This window comes from Diaphorina citri, unplaced genomic scaffold, assembly GCF_000475195.1.
Source record: "Diaphorina citri unplaced genomic scaffold, Diaci psyllid genome assembly version 1.1 scaffold2297, whole genome shotgun sequence".
Classification (NCBI taxonomy): Eukaryota; Metazoa; Arthropoda; class Insecta; order Hemiptera; family Psyllidae; genus Diaphorina; species Diaphorina citri.
Window position 1 is genome coordinate 20,546 of NW_007379721.1, and position 16,867 is coordinate 37,412.

General features: G+C 39.4%; 2 protein-coding genes across 2 annotated transcripts in view; both read right to left on the minus strand.

Moving 5' to 3' along the window:
- Positions 1–822: 822 nt before the first annotated feature.
- Positions 823–5,941, minus strand: LOC103518668. The gene is made up of 7 exons (XM_008483747.3): positions 5,754–5,941; positions 4,993–5,100; positions 4,569–4,737; positions 3,931–4,133; positions 3,031–3,168; positions 1,861–1,974; positions 823–1,591 (listed from the first exon to the last, which is right to left on the minus strand). The coding sequence occupies exons 1-7, from the start codon at positions 5,907–5,909 to the stop codon at positions 1,376–1,378; spliced, it is 1,104 nt and encodes a 367-aa protein (XP_008481969.1). The 5' UTR covers positions 5,910–5,941; the 3' UTR covers positions 823–1,375.
- LOC103518670 overlaps positions 5,917–16,867 on the minus strand; it is a 42,560-nt gene continuing 31,609 nt past the window's right edge. The window contains exons 8-9 of the mRNA XM_026830403.1: positions 6,352–6,554; positions 5,917–5,934 (exon numbers count right to left, since the gene is read on the minus strand). Of these exons, the coding sequence (XP_026686204.1) occupies positions 5,917–5,934; positions 6,352–6,554 (221 nt within the window). The remainder of the gene's footprint in view (positions 5,935–6,351; positions 6,555–16,867) is intronic.

Genomic DNA, 16,867 nt, shown 5'->3' on the forward strand with positions numbered 1-16,867 from the left:
GATAGAAAGAACAGTGCTCCACTTTGAGCAAAAAGTAAAACCTGTCGATATTTGCACCAGCGTCACTAGAGGCGCCAACAAGGAACCTAACAACTCACACACATGTTAGACTAATAGGTCCCGTATGTTCCAGATGGTTGAGAGGATTTTGTTCAAGTTTAAGCCAGTAAGAATTTTCCCTGCTTTCCAAACTCACACTCCATTCATATTAATTCAGTCTGACAAGTTTTCTACAATGATAATGGGATGTGGAATCTTGTATTTCCAGTTGTCATTCTACAACACCTCTGAGATTTACAGGTTTATATTGATCGACTCTGAGTTAGCTGTTGCTGAGTCTGAGTGTAATGCTGCAATCATAGCTTCTATATCAAGACCTTCTCCTTCTTGGGGTTTAGATTCCTCGGCTGGCTGCTCAGTTGTAGGTGCAGCAGTTACATCACCAGACTCTTGCTCAGCAGGTTGTGATTCTTCTCCACCATCTGGAATTTGAAATAAATCGAGAGGAATGGATTTTATTAGTGGATTGTAAATTGTAAGTGAACAGGGACCAGTGGCAGCATTAAAAATAGGAATACCCAAGAAAATACTGTAGTGCCCTGAATGCCTGAATAACCACTAGTTGTTACACAAGATACTACTTTGTGGTTTAGTAAACTTGAAGAAAAAAAAAAAAAAAAAAAAAAAAAAAAAAAAAGTAAAAAAAGGGGTAATGCAAAGTGGTGTCAAGAGGTAGGTAGGTAGGTACAATCTTTTTTTTTTTTACAAAGCAGGCATCTGTATAAAGTCTACTCGATCTGTATAAATTCTAAGGCATCACAATTTAATACATACGCTATACTTTGTACATTTATTGTATTAAGAAATTACAAATTTACAATAGGTATTATTTACAATGTAGGTAGGAACATATTTACATGTAGGTACAAAAGTACAAAATATTTACACAAACTCTTAAACATTCTTTTTGTTAAGATTTCCGATAGAGAAAAATTGCATCGCATCGAGGCGATAACATCGGAAAAATTCAGTACCCAAGCAGAATACTCGAACCCACAACCACAGGATCGACAGTCCATACTTCACGATGTGCAATCACTCGCAGTAAAGGTAAAAAGTTTTCCACCAAAAATCGGACGCCATTGGCGGCTTGGAAATTTTACATTTTGGGAAATTCACATTTTTTTTTAATAGGTACCTACGTATTCCGCAAAATGTAATAGAACGTCGTGTGATGTTTACACCAGATTTTTAAGGTGATGCTGGAATACCCACAAAAGTTGTGAAGAAGATCTCTGCTTTACCACAAATAATTCTTGATTTGATTTGAAGTAGGTACAGGATTTTCAACCAACCGAACATTGTAGTGACTAATTTATAGTTCTGCTCTCAATCTCTTATGAGAGCGCGGAGATTCCATCATAACCGGAGTGAGAGTTTTTCTCTTCTGATGAAGTAGGGAGCTCTTGCGATGTGACGAGGTTTTCATGTTGGCGCCCTGACTAGAATTCTGACTGCTAGGTGTACTCTGTGCCTGTACATTACTCACGTGATTAGTCAGGGCGCTCAGAGCGTTATCCACGCAACGGTCCTGTGCGAGGGGGGGGGGGGGGGGAGGATCTTTCGGTCTGACATCTTAGGATCTTTTGGTCTGACATCTTAGGATCTTTTGGTCTGACATCTTAGGATCTAAAGCCAGAGAAAATAAAAAGACCTCCATTGTTACAGTTCCCTCTATAATGCTAACCCCTGGCGCACTGCCGTGCGCTCAGATAGAATAGAATATGATTGATCTCGTGTACTCTTGGCTAATACTGCTAATAGCATTCTAATTATTTCTACATAACTTGTACAACTTACCAGGGTTTTCTCAGGCGGTGATTTCCTAGGATTTGATTTGAGTTGATTTCTCCAGCTAACTAGATCTTCCTTGATTTCGGTCAGTTGACGACATTCGAAAATGACGAACAAAATCTGTGAACAAGAATTCAGCATAGGATTAACGTGGAGACAAATGAGTAGCTTCTGTGAATGAGTAGCGACCAGTGGCGGCGTTACCAGAGAGAATAAATGTTTGATAAAGGGACCTGTAATTGCTGACTGAGGTTTTATCGTGCAGAAAGTGAAGAGAGAAGGAAGACAGGATAGGAGAAAGCCAGCCGTTCCGAGAACGAACCTTATCTGCTTAGGACAAAATCCACCCGGGCGGGAATCGAACCCGCTACCTAGCGCTTACAAGGCAGGCGCGCAACTCTCCAAGCTAACTAGGCTGGCTAGAAGGTATTAAAACTAAAGAATAGAACAGTTGCGCTTACTTGGGTGATGTTTCAAAGTCATAGAGCAGGAAAAATGAGGACCAACGGAATTTTTCTTTTTCTTCTACGACTTCTAGATCCCGAGATAAATCGATTAAAAAAATTCCGGTAAATCGTGAAGTTTGACGTCACGGCATACGCTCCCGTAGGCGATGACGTCATAATTCAAACTTTGACGTCACGGCATACGCTCTCGTAGGCGATGATGTCACATCAAATGTCCCGAGCAAAGCTCCCTCGCAGGCACGTGTGGCAACACATTAATCTGTTTGTGCGCATGCATTTCTGCGCAATTCATGTTTGTGCGCATAGCGCATACGTTTCTGCGCATCTCCTGAAGTCTGACGTCAGAGTTCAGGACTCTGACGGAAAATGAAATTTGAATTTTCGACCTTTTACAGTTATTATTTCGGAGTTTTGACCTCAGATTTGGATTTTTCCCAACTTTTTACGTAGGAATTGACCATTTATTAATAATTTTTACCCATTTGCAACTGCTCCATTGTATAAATTTCCACCGGCCGGCCACTCACTCATCAGGTAGACCTGACACGTACGCCTGAACAGGTGCGAATGTCAGGTCTACCTGATAGTTTATAGCAGGCCTTACATCAATTTCTCGCTTAGTTACCTACCGCTTAGCAGTGCAATAGTCCTAAATCAAAATGGACGCGGCACACAAGGGATCAGGAAGAGACCGCCTTAACATACCTACCTCTGTTTTGTATAGTCTTATAAGTAGACACAGGACATTGTAGAATTCTACAATCATTGGATGATTCTTTCGTTTGAGTAGAGTACGAAGTTCCAACAGATTACGAAATATTCTCTCCTTGATTATGATGCGACGACTCTGAAATATGAAACAATACATCAAAGAATGGAATAGAGTTAGTGCTGAGAAGAAGGGGAAGTAAGTTTGTAAATTAGTGCTGAAAAGATGTCTCAAGTAGGGTTTACAAGCAACGTTTTATGGTATGATAAAACTAACTTGCCATTCGCCAAGTTGAGAATATCGTAGTATCGCGAAATCATTACCTATTACTTTAAAAAAAAGCTGAATGTACAGTGAAATCTCCCTTAACGGGCGACACTTAATAGTGGAAACTCCTTGGGGAAGGGGGATATGATCAGTTTGCTATAGGAAACCCTCTGAATAACGGACACCCCCAATAGAGGTCACTTTTTTCTTCTTCTCTTATAGGTTATAGGGTTGAGAAAATAGGTTATAGGGTTTTTGTTTGTTTGTGAAATACCACCAGAAAATGACGAATTTAAATCAACAGGGGAAAATGATAACAAAAAGCAAATTGTTATCATTTTCCCATATTGATTTTAAGTTGTTTTACCAAGTGTTGTGTATATTCTTAAACGTTACCCAAATACGACTTTATTTATTTATTTACACTCTAAGCGACAAGGCCATGAATGAAATGCGACTTTAAACTTAAAGAAAAATTGGAAAATTTCAATTTGATGTCTCACCTCTTTAGTCTTAGAGCTCTTATTGATATTTGCATTCTCAATGAGTTTTCTGATCTCTTCTGTTTCGTCTTCATATGAAATGCGACTTTAAACTTAAAGAAAAATTGAAAATTTAAATTTGATGTCTCACCTCTTTAGTCTTAGAGCTCTTATTGATATTTGCATTCTCAATGAGTTTTCTGATCTCTTCTGTTTCGTCTTCATCATCTCGCGATGTTGCTTTACTACTCAGCGTATATAATTCCTCACATGCTAATACCCGTAGTGTATCTCGCAGCACTTGATTCCCTGACTCACTCAATATGACATCTGGTACTTTACGCGTGATACTAGCTGCAAGTGAAAACAGAAATTAGATTTATTTCAATAGGTCGGATAGAGGGAACTGTCACTGCCCAAGGTCTTGAAGACAGGAGAAAGTCAGATGTGCTGAGAACGAACCTTATCTGTTTGGGATAACATTCGCCCCGGCGCGGGAATCGAACCCGCGATCTAGCGTTTACAAGACAGCCACGCTAACCTTCAAGCTAACTAGGTTGGCAAAAAATATAGTAAAAATTGAATTTGAAACCCGTTAGTGACCTTCATATTATTTCGCCCATAATTATGATACAATATCTGGGGCCAAATTTACGTCATTACTTGAGCAGTCCATTTTGTTAAGGATAAAAATGTCCATCACAAGAGGCGTTCCTGGATTACACCTCGCTAAATTTTCTGACTTGACTTGGGCTCGAACCACAATCCCCAAGATAAAAGATCACTTACTGATAATATGTGTGACTAGATTAGATACTAGAGGTTCCTTCTGATCATCTTTGATTAGTTCTAGCATATATTTGTATATGAGGAACCGGGTATCACCATTAGTATGACCGCCAATGTAGTAAACTTGATGTTCTCTATCCGTTAGGATATGCTCAGACAGTCGGTGCCCCTAAGGGTAAAGAATAAAATAAGAACATAAGTTTATTGTGAATTTCATAATTTTTTGAACGAGGGAAAATGGCCTTATAGACAAAAATCAAGAAATAATCAATAGGTTTAGACATAGAAAAAAGAGAGAAAAACAGAAAAAAGAGACAAAATCAAATATTAATAACATAATAATATCGTTGGAGGATGCCTATCACATCATCATTGTCTCTTGTCTCGCAACAAGACGCAAGAGTCTCTTCACAAGAATTCTTACCTTATATTGGTTGAAGTGGAAAATGGAGACTAGGAAATATTTGAGACAAATCTGCGGATCTTTCTGCATGGCACAATTCACGAAGAATGAGAACACAGCTCTCTGTATCTGAAATGTTAGAAATGTACAAAGTCAGCACCCCAATATCAAATCAGACAGTGTTTCAACTCTCTATCGGACACCACTTGTTTTCAGTAGCCAACCTAGTTAGCGTGGAAGGTAGGGCGCTTGCCCTGTAAACGCTAGGTCGCAGGTTTAATCCTTGCCCAGGGCGAACTTTTTTTTTAGTAAACAGACAAGGTTCGTTTTTGCGTTTTTGTACCGTTTTGTACTTCAAGGGCCGCAGGACATAGGACATTACCTCTGTGTTCTAGAGCATTACCTTTGTGTTTTAGGGTATTACCTCTGTGTTCTAGAGCATTACCTCTGTGTTATAGAATATTACCTCTGTGTTCTAGAACATTACCTCTGTGTTCTAGGGTATTACCTCTGTGTTTTTATCCACCATGAGCACGGCTAGATAGAAGTAGAGCGGTGTTTGTATTCTGAGGAAATCCTCTTTGACCCATCTACCGTTTTGTACTTCAAGGGCCGCAGGACATAGGACATTACCTCTGTGTGTTCTAGAGCATTACCTCTGGGTTCTAGAGCATTACCTCTGTGTTCTAGAGCATTACCTTTGTGTTCTAGGGTATTACCTCTGTGTTCTAGAGCATTACCTCTGAGTTATAGAATATTACCTCTGTGTTCTACGGTATTACCTCTGTGTTTTTATCCACCATGAGCACGGCTAGATAGAAGTATAGCGGTGTTTGTATTCTGAGGAAATCCTCTTTGACCCATCCTATGATCAGTTGTAAACACTCGGTACGAACTTTCAAGTTTTCATCCTTCAAGTTGAGATACATCTCGGGCATCAGCGCTTCAATAAGGTTGGGGAAACTGAAATGAGAAATAGGGGGAGAGAGAGTGAGAGTGGGGTTGGTTATAAAACAGAGAGAGAGAAAAGCCAGCTGTAGGTATATTTTCCTTTCGGGAGTTTCGGAAAACTGACCACTGCTCCAATAGAAACTGGATGGAAAATTGGTCGATTTTCCAGTGGTCAGTTTCTCGAAAGGAAAAAACCTTTGATTCCAACCCGAAGCGAGCTTTATCCTAAACAGATAAGGTTCGTTGTCGGCCAAACGGCTCACTTTCGCCCATCCTACCTTACTCTCAATTTTGGGATGATAAGACAAGTTAGGATCTTTCGGTCTGACATCTTAGGATCTTTTGGTCTGACATCTTAGGATCTTTTGGTCTGACATCTTAGGATCTTTTGGTCTGACCTATACCTGTGGATTAATATCTACGGTTTACCTGTAATGAATTCTCATACACTGCCCACTTTGGATTCATGCAGAGTATATGACATAGGAGTTGTAACGCTGACTTCCTGTACAGAACTCGCTCATGTTTCAATGTCTTCCTAATGAGATCAATAATGAAGTGACCACTGGGTAGCGGCTGTAGTGAGGAATCCTTGAGGATATCACGGAAATCCACGCTCTTCTGCAGAGTACCTGAATCAAATCAAGAAATAAGAACGATCTGTGGTAAAAACAAAGCTTTTTTACAACTTTTGTGAATACAACAGCATTACCAAGTGCCTCCTTTGCAATCAATTTCCATTTTTCTTTTTACATTGACAATGTCGCCACTGGTCGTTACTCGGTTAAAGTAGGTACTCAATTGTCCTCGCGAGGCTAAGTGCACCCCGAACTCCAAGCACAGAGCCAAAAACCCCCCCGGGAATCAAACCCGTAACCTCCAGCGTGCAAGTCTAGTTTAATATCCACTCGGCCACGGAGGTTGATAATAAATTTTCTTAAGTAAATAATGTAACATTTGCATTAAGTACATATTGCGAAAGGCGGGTGGGTCCACACATTAGCAGAAGAATACGCTGGGAATACACATCATCTTGTATACCTCGTCTCATTAGTATAGTAATACCTACACTGAGCTCCTTAGCATTCATTTGACTACTGGGAGGTGAACTGATATCTAGACCTGTGCAGATAATGCATTGAGATATATATAAATTCACATTAGAATACGCTGGGAATACACATCATCTTGTATACCTCGTCTCATTAGTATAGTAATACCTACACTCAGCTCCTTAGCATTCATTTGACTACTGGGAGGTGAACTGATATCTAGACCTGTGCAGATAATGCATTGAGATATATATAAATTCACATCATACTTGTTGAATGCGGATCACATTTCTGTCTGCCCAAACCTAACAATGACAACGTAATATCAAAATATTGAGACGGAAGGAGAAAAGGGACCTGATGGTCAATCTCAAACAATAGAAAAAGTCGTACAGTGATGATACCTAGACTTTATCTAAACTAAGACATTGGACTCAATCGGGCCTTTGAATGTCCCCCAGGTCACAATCCGACGTTAGACTCGGTTTTAGTTTAACTCTTGGACCGAGCAATCTAATTGGCTGAAAATTTTGAAACGGACCAATCAGATTGCTTCATCCAAAAGTTAACCGAGATTAAATTAGGACCTGATAGTCAATCTCAAACAATAGAAAAAAGTCGTACAGTGATGATACCTAGACTTTATCTAAACTAGACATTGGACTCAATCGGGCCTTTGAATGTCCCCCAGGTCACAATCCGACGTTAGACTCGGTTTTAGTTCAACTCTTGGACCGAGCAATCTAATTGGCTGAAAATTTTGAAACGGACCAATCAGATTGCTTCATCCAAAAGTTAACCGAGATTAAATTCACATTGTGGCCCCAATCATTACTGCTTTTAGTACAGATTTTTATAATTTTAGAATAAGTTTCTGTTTATGCAAGCGAAGCTTATAGGAGATGTATTAAATAATTATGAAATTTGTTAAATATATCTTATTTAAATCAAATCAAACCATTAACGATTCCGTACATACGAACCTAAATGTTTTTCCAGCTGCTCTAAAGTTTCAGGTTTGACTTTACTCGGACAGAATAACATAGCTTCAGCATACAGGTATAACTTTCTCTTCTGAAGTTCATTCTCCGTGGGTCCTATTTGAAACTCAGGCGACATGATGTACTCGTGGATATTCTGAGAATCAAATTAATAGAATAGAATAGAATACCTTGTTTATCTTGATGAGCTTTTAAGACTGACAAGTCCCACAGTCTAATCACGGTCTTACAGTACAAGAAGATTAAAAAAATGTTGTCTGAGTCGTAGCACGCTCATCCCGTAAGTAGCATGTCCCTCATCAGATGGGCGATAAGAGACACAATACTTCCCATTTAGGTGCTGGGTCAACACGAGAACACCAGAAAGTAACCCGTAGAAATATTTGCAATCGAAAAGTACAAATTTTCGTCGATGGTTGGATTCGAACCCGGGACCTTCTACATGGCAAGCAAGTGCGTTACCACTGGGCTGACCGTGCCCGAAGATTGTAATGATTGATTGTGTTGAAACTTACATCCATGATGGGCGCGAAGAAGTCAAAGCAAGTCTGCTGCAGCGTATCCTTGCCCAGATATTCCAATCCTATATACACCGTGTTACATGCAGACGTGAGCAGAGATACAGGGAGTGTGTAGGAGCCAATGTCTTCCTTGATTTGTTCTACTATGCTGAACACTTTGGATTTATTCTCGATATTCTTAATGCAACATCCTAGTGTTTCCATTACTAGGGGCGCGCAGATGTCGTCTTGCTGTAATGAAAAACCAACAGATCTATCGTGAAAAACTAAGTAGTTTCATGTTTTATTCTATTGTTATTGTCTACTATGAATATTAAAAATAAACCTAATAAAAAATACCTCTTGAAAAAAAAAGTTAGCCAGTGTAGTTAGGTTGGGAGGTAGTGTAAGTGTCTTGTCGGCCAGGCCGAACAATGCGATCATTATCCTGAACAGGTAAAGTTGGATCTCAGAACGGCTGGCTTTCTCTTACCCTGTCTTTCTCTCTTCGATTTCGGGAAGAGAAGACCTCCGTTGTTAAGAGTTCCCTACACCAAAGCTCTAAAAAGTTGACTTTGAAAAGAGTCTTAGGTACTTTTTACTTGAAATACGACGCAACTTATTGCAGGCATTTGATGATTTACATACTTGAATGTATTTCTAATGATTAGATTTGAAGCCTCACAGAGCTGTCAAAGGGCAACATGGTTCTCTATTACATATTAAGCTATTGGGTAGGTACATATTAAGTTATTAGCTTACCACTTGTTTCAAATGTACGTTTTCTTCGAAATACTTGTAGATGTAATCCACATCAATGATGACAAGATTTGAAGCCTCACAGAGCTGTCAAAGGGCAACACGGTTCTCTATTACATATTAAGCTATTGGGTACATATTAAGTTATTAGCTTACCACTTGTTTCAAATGTACGTTTTCTTCGAAATACTTGTAGATGTAATCCACATCAATGATGACTTCTCTCTTCGATTTCGGGAAGAGAAGACGTCCGTTGTTAGAGTTCCCTACACCAAAGCTCTAAAAAGTTGACTTTGAAAAGAGCCTTAGCTACTTTTTACTTGAAATACGACGCAACTTATTGCAGGCATTTGATGATTTACATACTGAATGTATTTCTAATGATTAGATTTGAAGCCTCACAGAGCTGTCAAAGGGCAACACGGTTTTCTATTACATATTAAGTTATGGGGTACATATTAAGTTATTAGCTTACCACTTGTTTCAAATGTACGTTTTCTTCGAAATACTTGTAGATGTAATCCACATCAATGATGACCTTACTTGACTGGGCTAATGTCACCAGGAAGAACCATATGATGTTGTTATATTCTGTGCCAAAATATGAGTATAACATATTGATATGACCCGATCTAGAACAGGAATTATAATATTCTGTTGAGTATTAGGGTAGAAACACACTACCCCCACGTCACAGGAGCTCACGTGAGTTAGTGTGTTTCTATCTTTATTTCATTCGAGAACCAAAAAGAGTAAATGAAGAAGAAAATTAAACATGAATGCTTGTCACAAAGGCAGTCAAGTTAGACAGCCTAGTTAGCTTGGAAGGTAGTACATCTACCTTGTATGTGCTAGGTCGTGGGTTCGATTCAAGCCAGAGACAGATTTTATCCTCACCAGATAAGGTTCGTTCTCGAAACGGCTGCCTTTCTCCTATCCTGTCTTTCTTCTCTCTTTGCTTTCGGTACGATAAGACCTTAGAGGTTACAGCTGTCAAACCTCTTAAGGGAAAAACTTTGAGCTAGACTTACTTGATAGATTTAGCCTGGGCCCACTTCCTCGTACAATGTCCAAGATTCTTCCGTAGTCCTTTCTTAGCGAGTATTTTCAGTATTGTATAACATATTGATATGACCCGATCTAGAACAGGAATTAAAATATTCTGTTGAGTATTAGGGTAGAAACACACTACCCTCACGTCACATGAGCTCACGTGAGTTAGTGTGTTTCTATCTTTATTTCATTCGAGAACCAAAAAGAGTAAATGAAGAAGAAAATTAAACATGAATGCTTATTCTATCTTTATTTCATTCGAGAACCAAAAAGAGTAAAAATGAAGAAGAAAATTAAACATGAATGCTTGTCACAAAGGCAGTCATGTTAGACAGCCTAGTTAGCTTGGATGGTAGTACATCTACCTTGTAAGTGCTAGGTCGCGGGTTCGATTCAAGCCCGGGACGGATTTTATCCTCAACAGATAATGTTTGTTCTCGGAACGGCTGCCTTTCTCCTATCCTGTCTTTCTTCTCTCTTTGCTTTCGGGACGATAAGACCTTAGAGGTTACAGCTGTCAAACCTCTTAAGGGAAAAACTTTGAGCCAGGCTTACTTGATAGATTTAGCCTGGGCCCACTTCCTCGTACAATGTCCAAGATTCTTCCGTAGTCCTTTCTTAGCAAGTATTTTCAGTATGTTGAGGGGAAGTTTTTGAGTGGGCGTCAAATCCTCAGAATAACTCACTAGGTTGCCCAAGATCAGACTACACAGTTTCTGTCAAACAATGAAAGTGAGTTATTTTTTGTGTTAAAGCAAAGGGTTTGCTAAAAAAGGTAACTTTTAAGTATAAACCCGACAGCAAAGGGTTTGTTAAGAATGTGGAATGTGTGGTGGAAAAAGCATGAGACCCAAGTCTGTCAGACGGTCTGAGAGATCTAGTTCTGAAGCCTTTCCTACGTAAGTACTGTCTGACAGACGCTCTTAGTGGCATTAGAGTATCTTACCTTACTAACTTCCTCTTGTATTCTATACTCTGAATCTATCACTAGAGTTACCACTCCATTCACCCAATGTTCCAATATTTAGAAAAAAAAAGTAGTAGTACCACAACTTTTTTTACGAGGCTGAGTGCATCCCGACATCCAAGCACAAAAATTCACGCTTAGACAGTCAGAATGCGTGGTGGAAAAAGCATGAGATCTAAGTCTGTCAGACGGTATGAGAGACCTAGTTCTGAAGCCTTTCCTACGTAAGTACTGTCTGACAGACGCTCTTAGTGGCATTAGAGTATCTTACCTTACTAACTTCCTCTTGTATTCTATACTCTGAATCTATCACTAGAGTTACCACTCCATTCACCCAATGTTCCAATATAACTTCATGCTCTGGAGTATAAAGTACAACATAGAACTGTATCTTACCTTACTAACTTCCTCTTGTATTCTATACTCTGAATCTATCACTAGAGTTACCACTCCATTCACCCAATGTTCCAATATAACTTCATGCTCTGGGTGACGTATAACGACTTCGGTGAAATGATTGACCAACATTTTCCTTATGGTGGTGTGCTGGTTTAGACATTGCTTCTCCAAGATCTGAAACGAAAAGTGCAGTGGTTGGAAGGAAGAGCTCTTTCAGGAGACAAAGACGTAAAAAGCTCAGCCTCATGAGGACAATAGAGGAGCTGTTAAATCATCCTATAGTTCATCCAGATCAATGTGACAGCAATGAGTCATCAACCCAAGAAGACGTAAAAAACTCTGCTCAGCCTCATGAGGACAATAGAGGAGCTGTTAAATCATCCTATAGTTCATCCAGATCAATGTGACAGCAATGAGTCATCAACCCAAAATGAAGGAACCAATCACATTGCAGGAAATCCTTACATTGTTGCAATTGAGGTAAAGGTCTTTTTTTGATAAACTCCCTCTTTTAAAATGCAGAGGTAGCTCTAAGTTCAGAGGTTGGATTCCAGAACAGGTAAGGTGGAATCGCCTTACCTGACTTTTCAACAGTCGGAGGAAGCACTGTGCAATATACCTTCCCCTTTTAAAGATTCTCTACCATTGCACATGTGACATGTTTGGCAACAATGCCTATTTCTTATCCTATAGGAAGGATAGTAATGTAATCGGGTCAGATTTTCGATGGTCAGTTTTTAGTGCCAAAACACGTTTTGAGGTCCCTAGAGCCTAAATCCAAAGTTTCAGCCATTGGTTTCTTCTGTCTGTCTGTAAACAAAATATCTCGAGAACGGTAAGAGCTAGAGACTTGAAATTTGGCATGCAGCTGTCAAATGTGACAAGAATGCGATACGAAACTTTCAGTGCAACGCTTGGCGGCATTTCGGCCGCTTTTTGGCGGTTATAACATCTCAGGAACGGTAGGAGCTAGAGTTGAAATTTGGTATGAAGTCCAGAAATGTGACAAGGATGCAACACAAAACTTTAGGGTTAGGATAGGTGCTGCAGTTGGCGGAATTTCGGCCGCTTTTTGGCGGCTTTCGACCACTTTTTGACGGTTTTCAGCTATACTGACTAAACGGTTAGAGATATTGTAAAAGTTACAATAGAAGAACACCCAAATAAGCATCTTTCCAGAGGATAAGGAAAGTCGTGTGATGTTCATACCAGATTTTTTAAGATGACAGTCACTCACGCTCAGACTATCTGACAGGTTGGTCTGTCAGAGGGTCTGAACGTGTGGTGGAAAAAGCTTTAGACCTAGGTCTGTCAGAAAGTCTGATAGACCGTGGTTTGAAGATTTTTGCGCCACACACATTCCGATGGTGTGAGCGTGAGGGGTTAGCATTATAGAGGGAACTGTAACAATGGAGGTCTTTTTATTTTCTCTGGCTTTTCTCTGGGGCTGGCTCTGGGGAAAGATCCTAAGATGTCAGACCAAAAGATCCTAAGATGTCAGACCAAAAGATCCTAAGATGTCAGACCGAAAGATCCTAAGATGTCACAGAGGATAAGGAAAGTCGTGTGATGTTCATACCAGATTTTTTAAGATGACAGTCACTCACGCTCAGACGGTCTGACAGGCCACACACATTCCGATGGTGTGAGCGTGAGGGGTTAACATTATAGAGGGAACTGTAACAAGTCTTTTTATTTTCTCTGGCTTTTCGGTCTGACATCCTTGATGTCTTATCATCCCAAAATTGAGAGTAAGGTAGGATAGGAGAAAGTGAGCTGTTTGGCCGACAACGAACCTTATCTGTTTAGGATAAAGCTCGCTTTGGGTGGGAATCAAAGGTTTTTTCCTTTCGAGAAACTGACCACTGGAAAATCGACCACTTTTCCATTCAGTTTATATTGGAGCAGTGGTCAGTTTTCCGAAACTCCCAAAAGGAAAATATACCTACAGCTGGCTTTTCTCTCTCTCTCTGTTTTATAACCAACCCCACTCTCACTCTCTCTCTCCCCCTATTTCTCATTTCAGTTTCCCCAACCTTATTGAAGCGCTGATGCCTGAGATGTATCTCAACTTGAAGGATGAAAACTTGAAAGTTCGTACCGAGTGTTTACAACTGATCATAGGATGGGTCAAAGAGGATTTCCACATTACAAAATATTTTTTTTGGTTGATGTAAATTCAGACTTGACACTTTTGCATTTAGTTTGTCTGATAGTTTCACAACTCTCTCTATGGCCTGTCTGATTACATGGTATAACTTGGTACAAAATGTTCTTTTAGAAATATTTACTTAGTACTGCTTTAGCAGTAGTGTGCATTTACATAACTTTTGTTTACACTGCTATAGCAGAAATGTGTACCTACTCTTATAAACTTTTTTGAGCACTGCTATGGCAGTGGTTGAACATGAAAGGGTTAAACACCCCCACAGAGGATGTAGAGCCCTGAGATAACAAACTTACCAGTTTGGTTCTTATGCAGCCAGCCTAGTTAGCTTAGTTGGTAGTGCCTCTGCCTTGTAAGTGCTAGGCCGTGGGTTCGATTCCTGCCCGGGGCGGATTTTATCCTGATGGGATAATGTTCGTTCTCGGAACGGCTGGCTTTACATAACTTTTGTTTACATTGCTATAGCAGAAATGTGTACTCTTATAAACTTTTCTGAGCACTGCTATGGCAGTGGTTGAACATGAAAGGGTTAAACACCCCACAGAGGATGTAGAGCCCTGAGATAACAAACTTACCAGTTTGGTAACTTACCAGTTTGGTTCTTATGCAAGAGATAGGATTTGAATTGAAATGCTCAACAGAGTGAGCAGGTAGTTAGATCCCTTTGACTGTGAAATTCCACAGTAGTTGAGTAGGTAGGTAGGTACAAACAGTTTTGGTCTACTACAACTGTTAGATAAAAAGCTGGTATACCAAAGATATAATGGATACTTACTGGGTCTCAGGTGGACACACTTGTCTTCTCTATCAGTCTACCATGGACACAAATACATCAGAAGTTGGATTTGAATTGAAATGCTCAACAGAGTGAGCAGGTAGTTAGACCCTTTGACAGTGAAATTCCACAGTAGTTGAGTAGGTAGGTAGGTACAAACAGTTTTGGTCTACTACAACTGTTAGATAAAAAGTTGGTACATATAGCAAAGATATAATGGATACTTACTGGGTCTCAGGTGGACACACTTGTCTTCTCTATCAGTCTACCATGGACACAAATACATCAGAAGTTACTTTATAAAAGTGAATTCTACTTTTTCCCTGGATTTCTTAACTTGCCTGGACACTAACTTTATTTTGTTTCTTTTTTTTTATTACCTATTTCCTATTATATTTATTTGGACGGTATTTATAAAATTTGAAAATTCCCGCGAAAAATATTTTGTGGGAACCACTGGACCTACGATGTGAAATTTGAGAGGATTAACCTATAGTAATTATGTAATAACGTATAATAATTATGTAATAACCTATAATAACTATGTAATAACCTATAATAATTATGTAATTTGAGATTGAAGCCATCTAATTGGATGATTGGTCAGTGAGGCCAGAACTTTTGGAATCGTGAAAACCAAAAACACATGGCAGACCTATCAGAATTTGGAACTATCAGATTTGGATCTACAACTTTAAAATCTCAAACTAAACTCATAAAAAAATATTACATAATCATAAAATAATAGTTCATAATAATTTGAATTCCTCTAACCGAGCATGAAAGGACCCGTTTTCTCAATTTTCCAAAAGGTAACTGTGACATTAAAAAAACAACTGATTTTCAACTTTCTCGATTCCAAATCTCACCTAATTTGAAGTCCGTGGCCATCTTGAGTCTGATCTTGTTGGTGACATCTCGCTCCATGAACCTATCCTCTGTTTCCATCTTCTTCTCCATCTCATCCGATATCTCCTTGTTATTTCTAATCAACTCCTTGAACATTTCATTCACCAGGGGGGCCAGTTTGGCGCGCTTCCCCTGCTGTCTGGATTTGTAGGAGAGAATGTCCACGAACAGTTCTTCCTTCTTCAGCTTACCTGAGAGATCATCAGATAGAGGAAAACGATGTAGAAAGTGGCATTCAATTATAAATTACCTATAACACTTGTGTCTGGTTTTCACTAAGGATTTAATCGAACATTTGACAAATTGGAAATTTTTCAATACTTTGGGGGCATGGATCATTCTATCAAAGGGGTTTAATGTGTTCTAAATCATTTGCAAACACTTTTGACTGTCATAATCTGAAATTCCAAAATCGCCATTTTTTTTATTAATCCTAGGTACTCCTTTTTGGATGATTAAAAAAGCTGCCAATCAAGTTTTAACGCTAAGTTAAATGGTTAAAACATCAACTACCTACTTGAAAGTTTCGTTAGGTGTGCACTTACCCTCTGTCAACATCTGCATAAACTCTCTCTCCCTCTCTATCTTCTCTCTCAGTCTCTTCTTGATGAGATCATCGAAACCATTTTTTTATTAATCCTAGGTACTCCTTTTCGGATGATTAAAAAAGCTGCCAATCAAGTTTTAACGCTAAGTTAAATGGTTAAAACATCAACTACTTGAAAGTTTCGTTAGGTGTGCAGTGCACTTACCCTCTGTCAACATCTGCATAAACTCTCTCTCCCTCTCTATCTTCTCTCTCAGTCTCTTCTTGATGAGATCATCGAAATATATGACATTCTTATCTATCATGTCTGCCATTGCTTTCTTCTCAGCATTAGGTACTCCTTCCATAAGTGCCGCCTTCAGTTCATTGTGGCTCATTTCCGGCTGAGACATACACTCTGCGAAAAGAAAAACTCAACTATATTGTCAGTCTACTTAGCTTGAACCGTCTACTCCCTATTTAACGTCTCCCAGCCAGACAAAACCGAATGTCAGCCCAAAGCAATCATCCTAGTTAGTTAGGACTGATTGAGAGGCTGACGAAAAACGCCGACCTCGTCTGTACACGGGAAAAGGCGAAGAAAAAGAAGAAGAAGAAGAAGAAGAAGAAGAAAAAGAAGAAAAAGAAGAAGAAGAAGAAAAAGAAGAAGAAGAAGAAGAAGAAGAAGAAGAAGAAGAAGAAGAAGAAGAAGAAGTTAGCTTGAGTAGCGCGCCTCCCTTGGAAGCGCTACTCAACAATAATACTGCCGTGCTAAGCGAAGACGCCGCACGTCAAAAAACCCTACATTCGGGAAATCGAGTTTGAAGATTTCAATCT

Coding starts and splice junctions, on each gene's coding strand:
- LOC103518668 (XM_008483747.3), bottom strand. CDS start 5,909: ATGCCCGAGATGTATCTCAACTTGAAGGATGAAAACTTGAAAGTTCGT. Junction 5,101..5,753: donor TGGTGGATAAAAACACAGAG/GTAATACCGTAG, acceptor CTAACATTTCAG/ATACAGAGAGCTGTGTTCTC. Junction 4,738..4,992: donor TCCACTTCAACCAATATAAG/GTAAGAATTCTT, acceptor CTTTACCCTTAG/GGGCACCGACTGTCTGAGCA.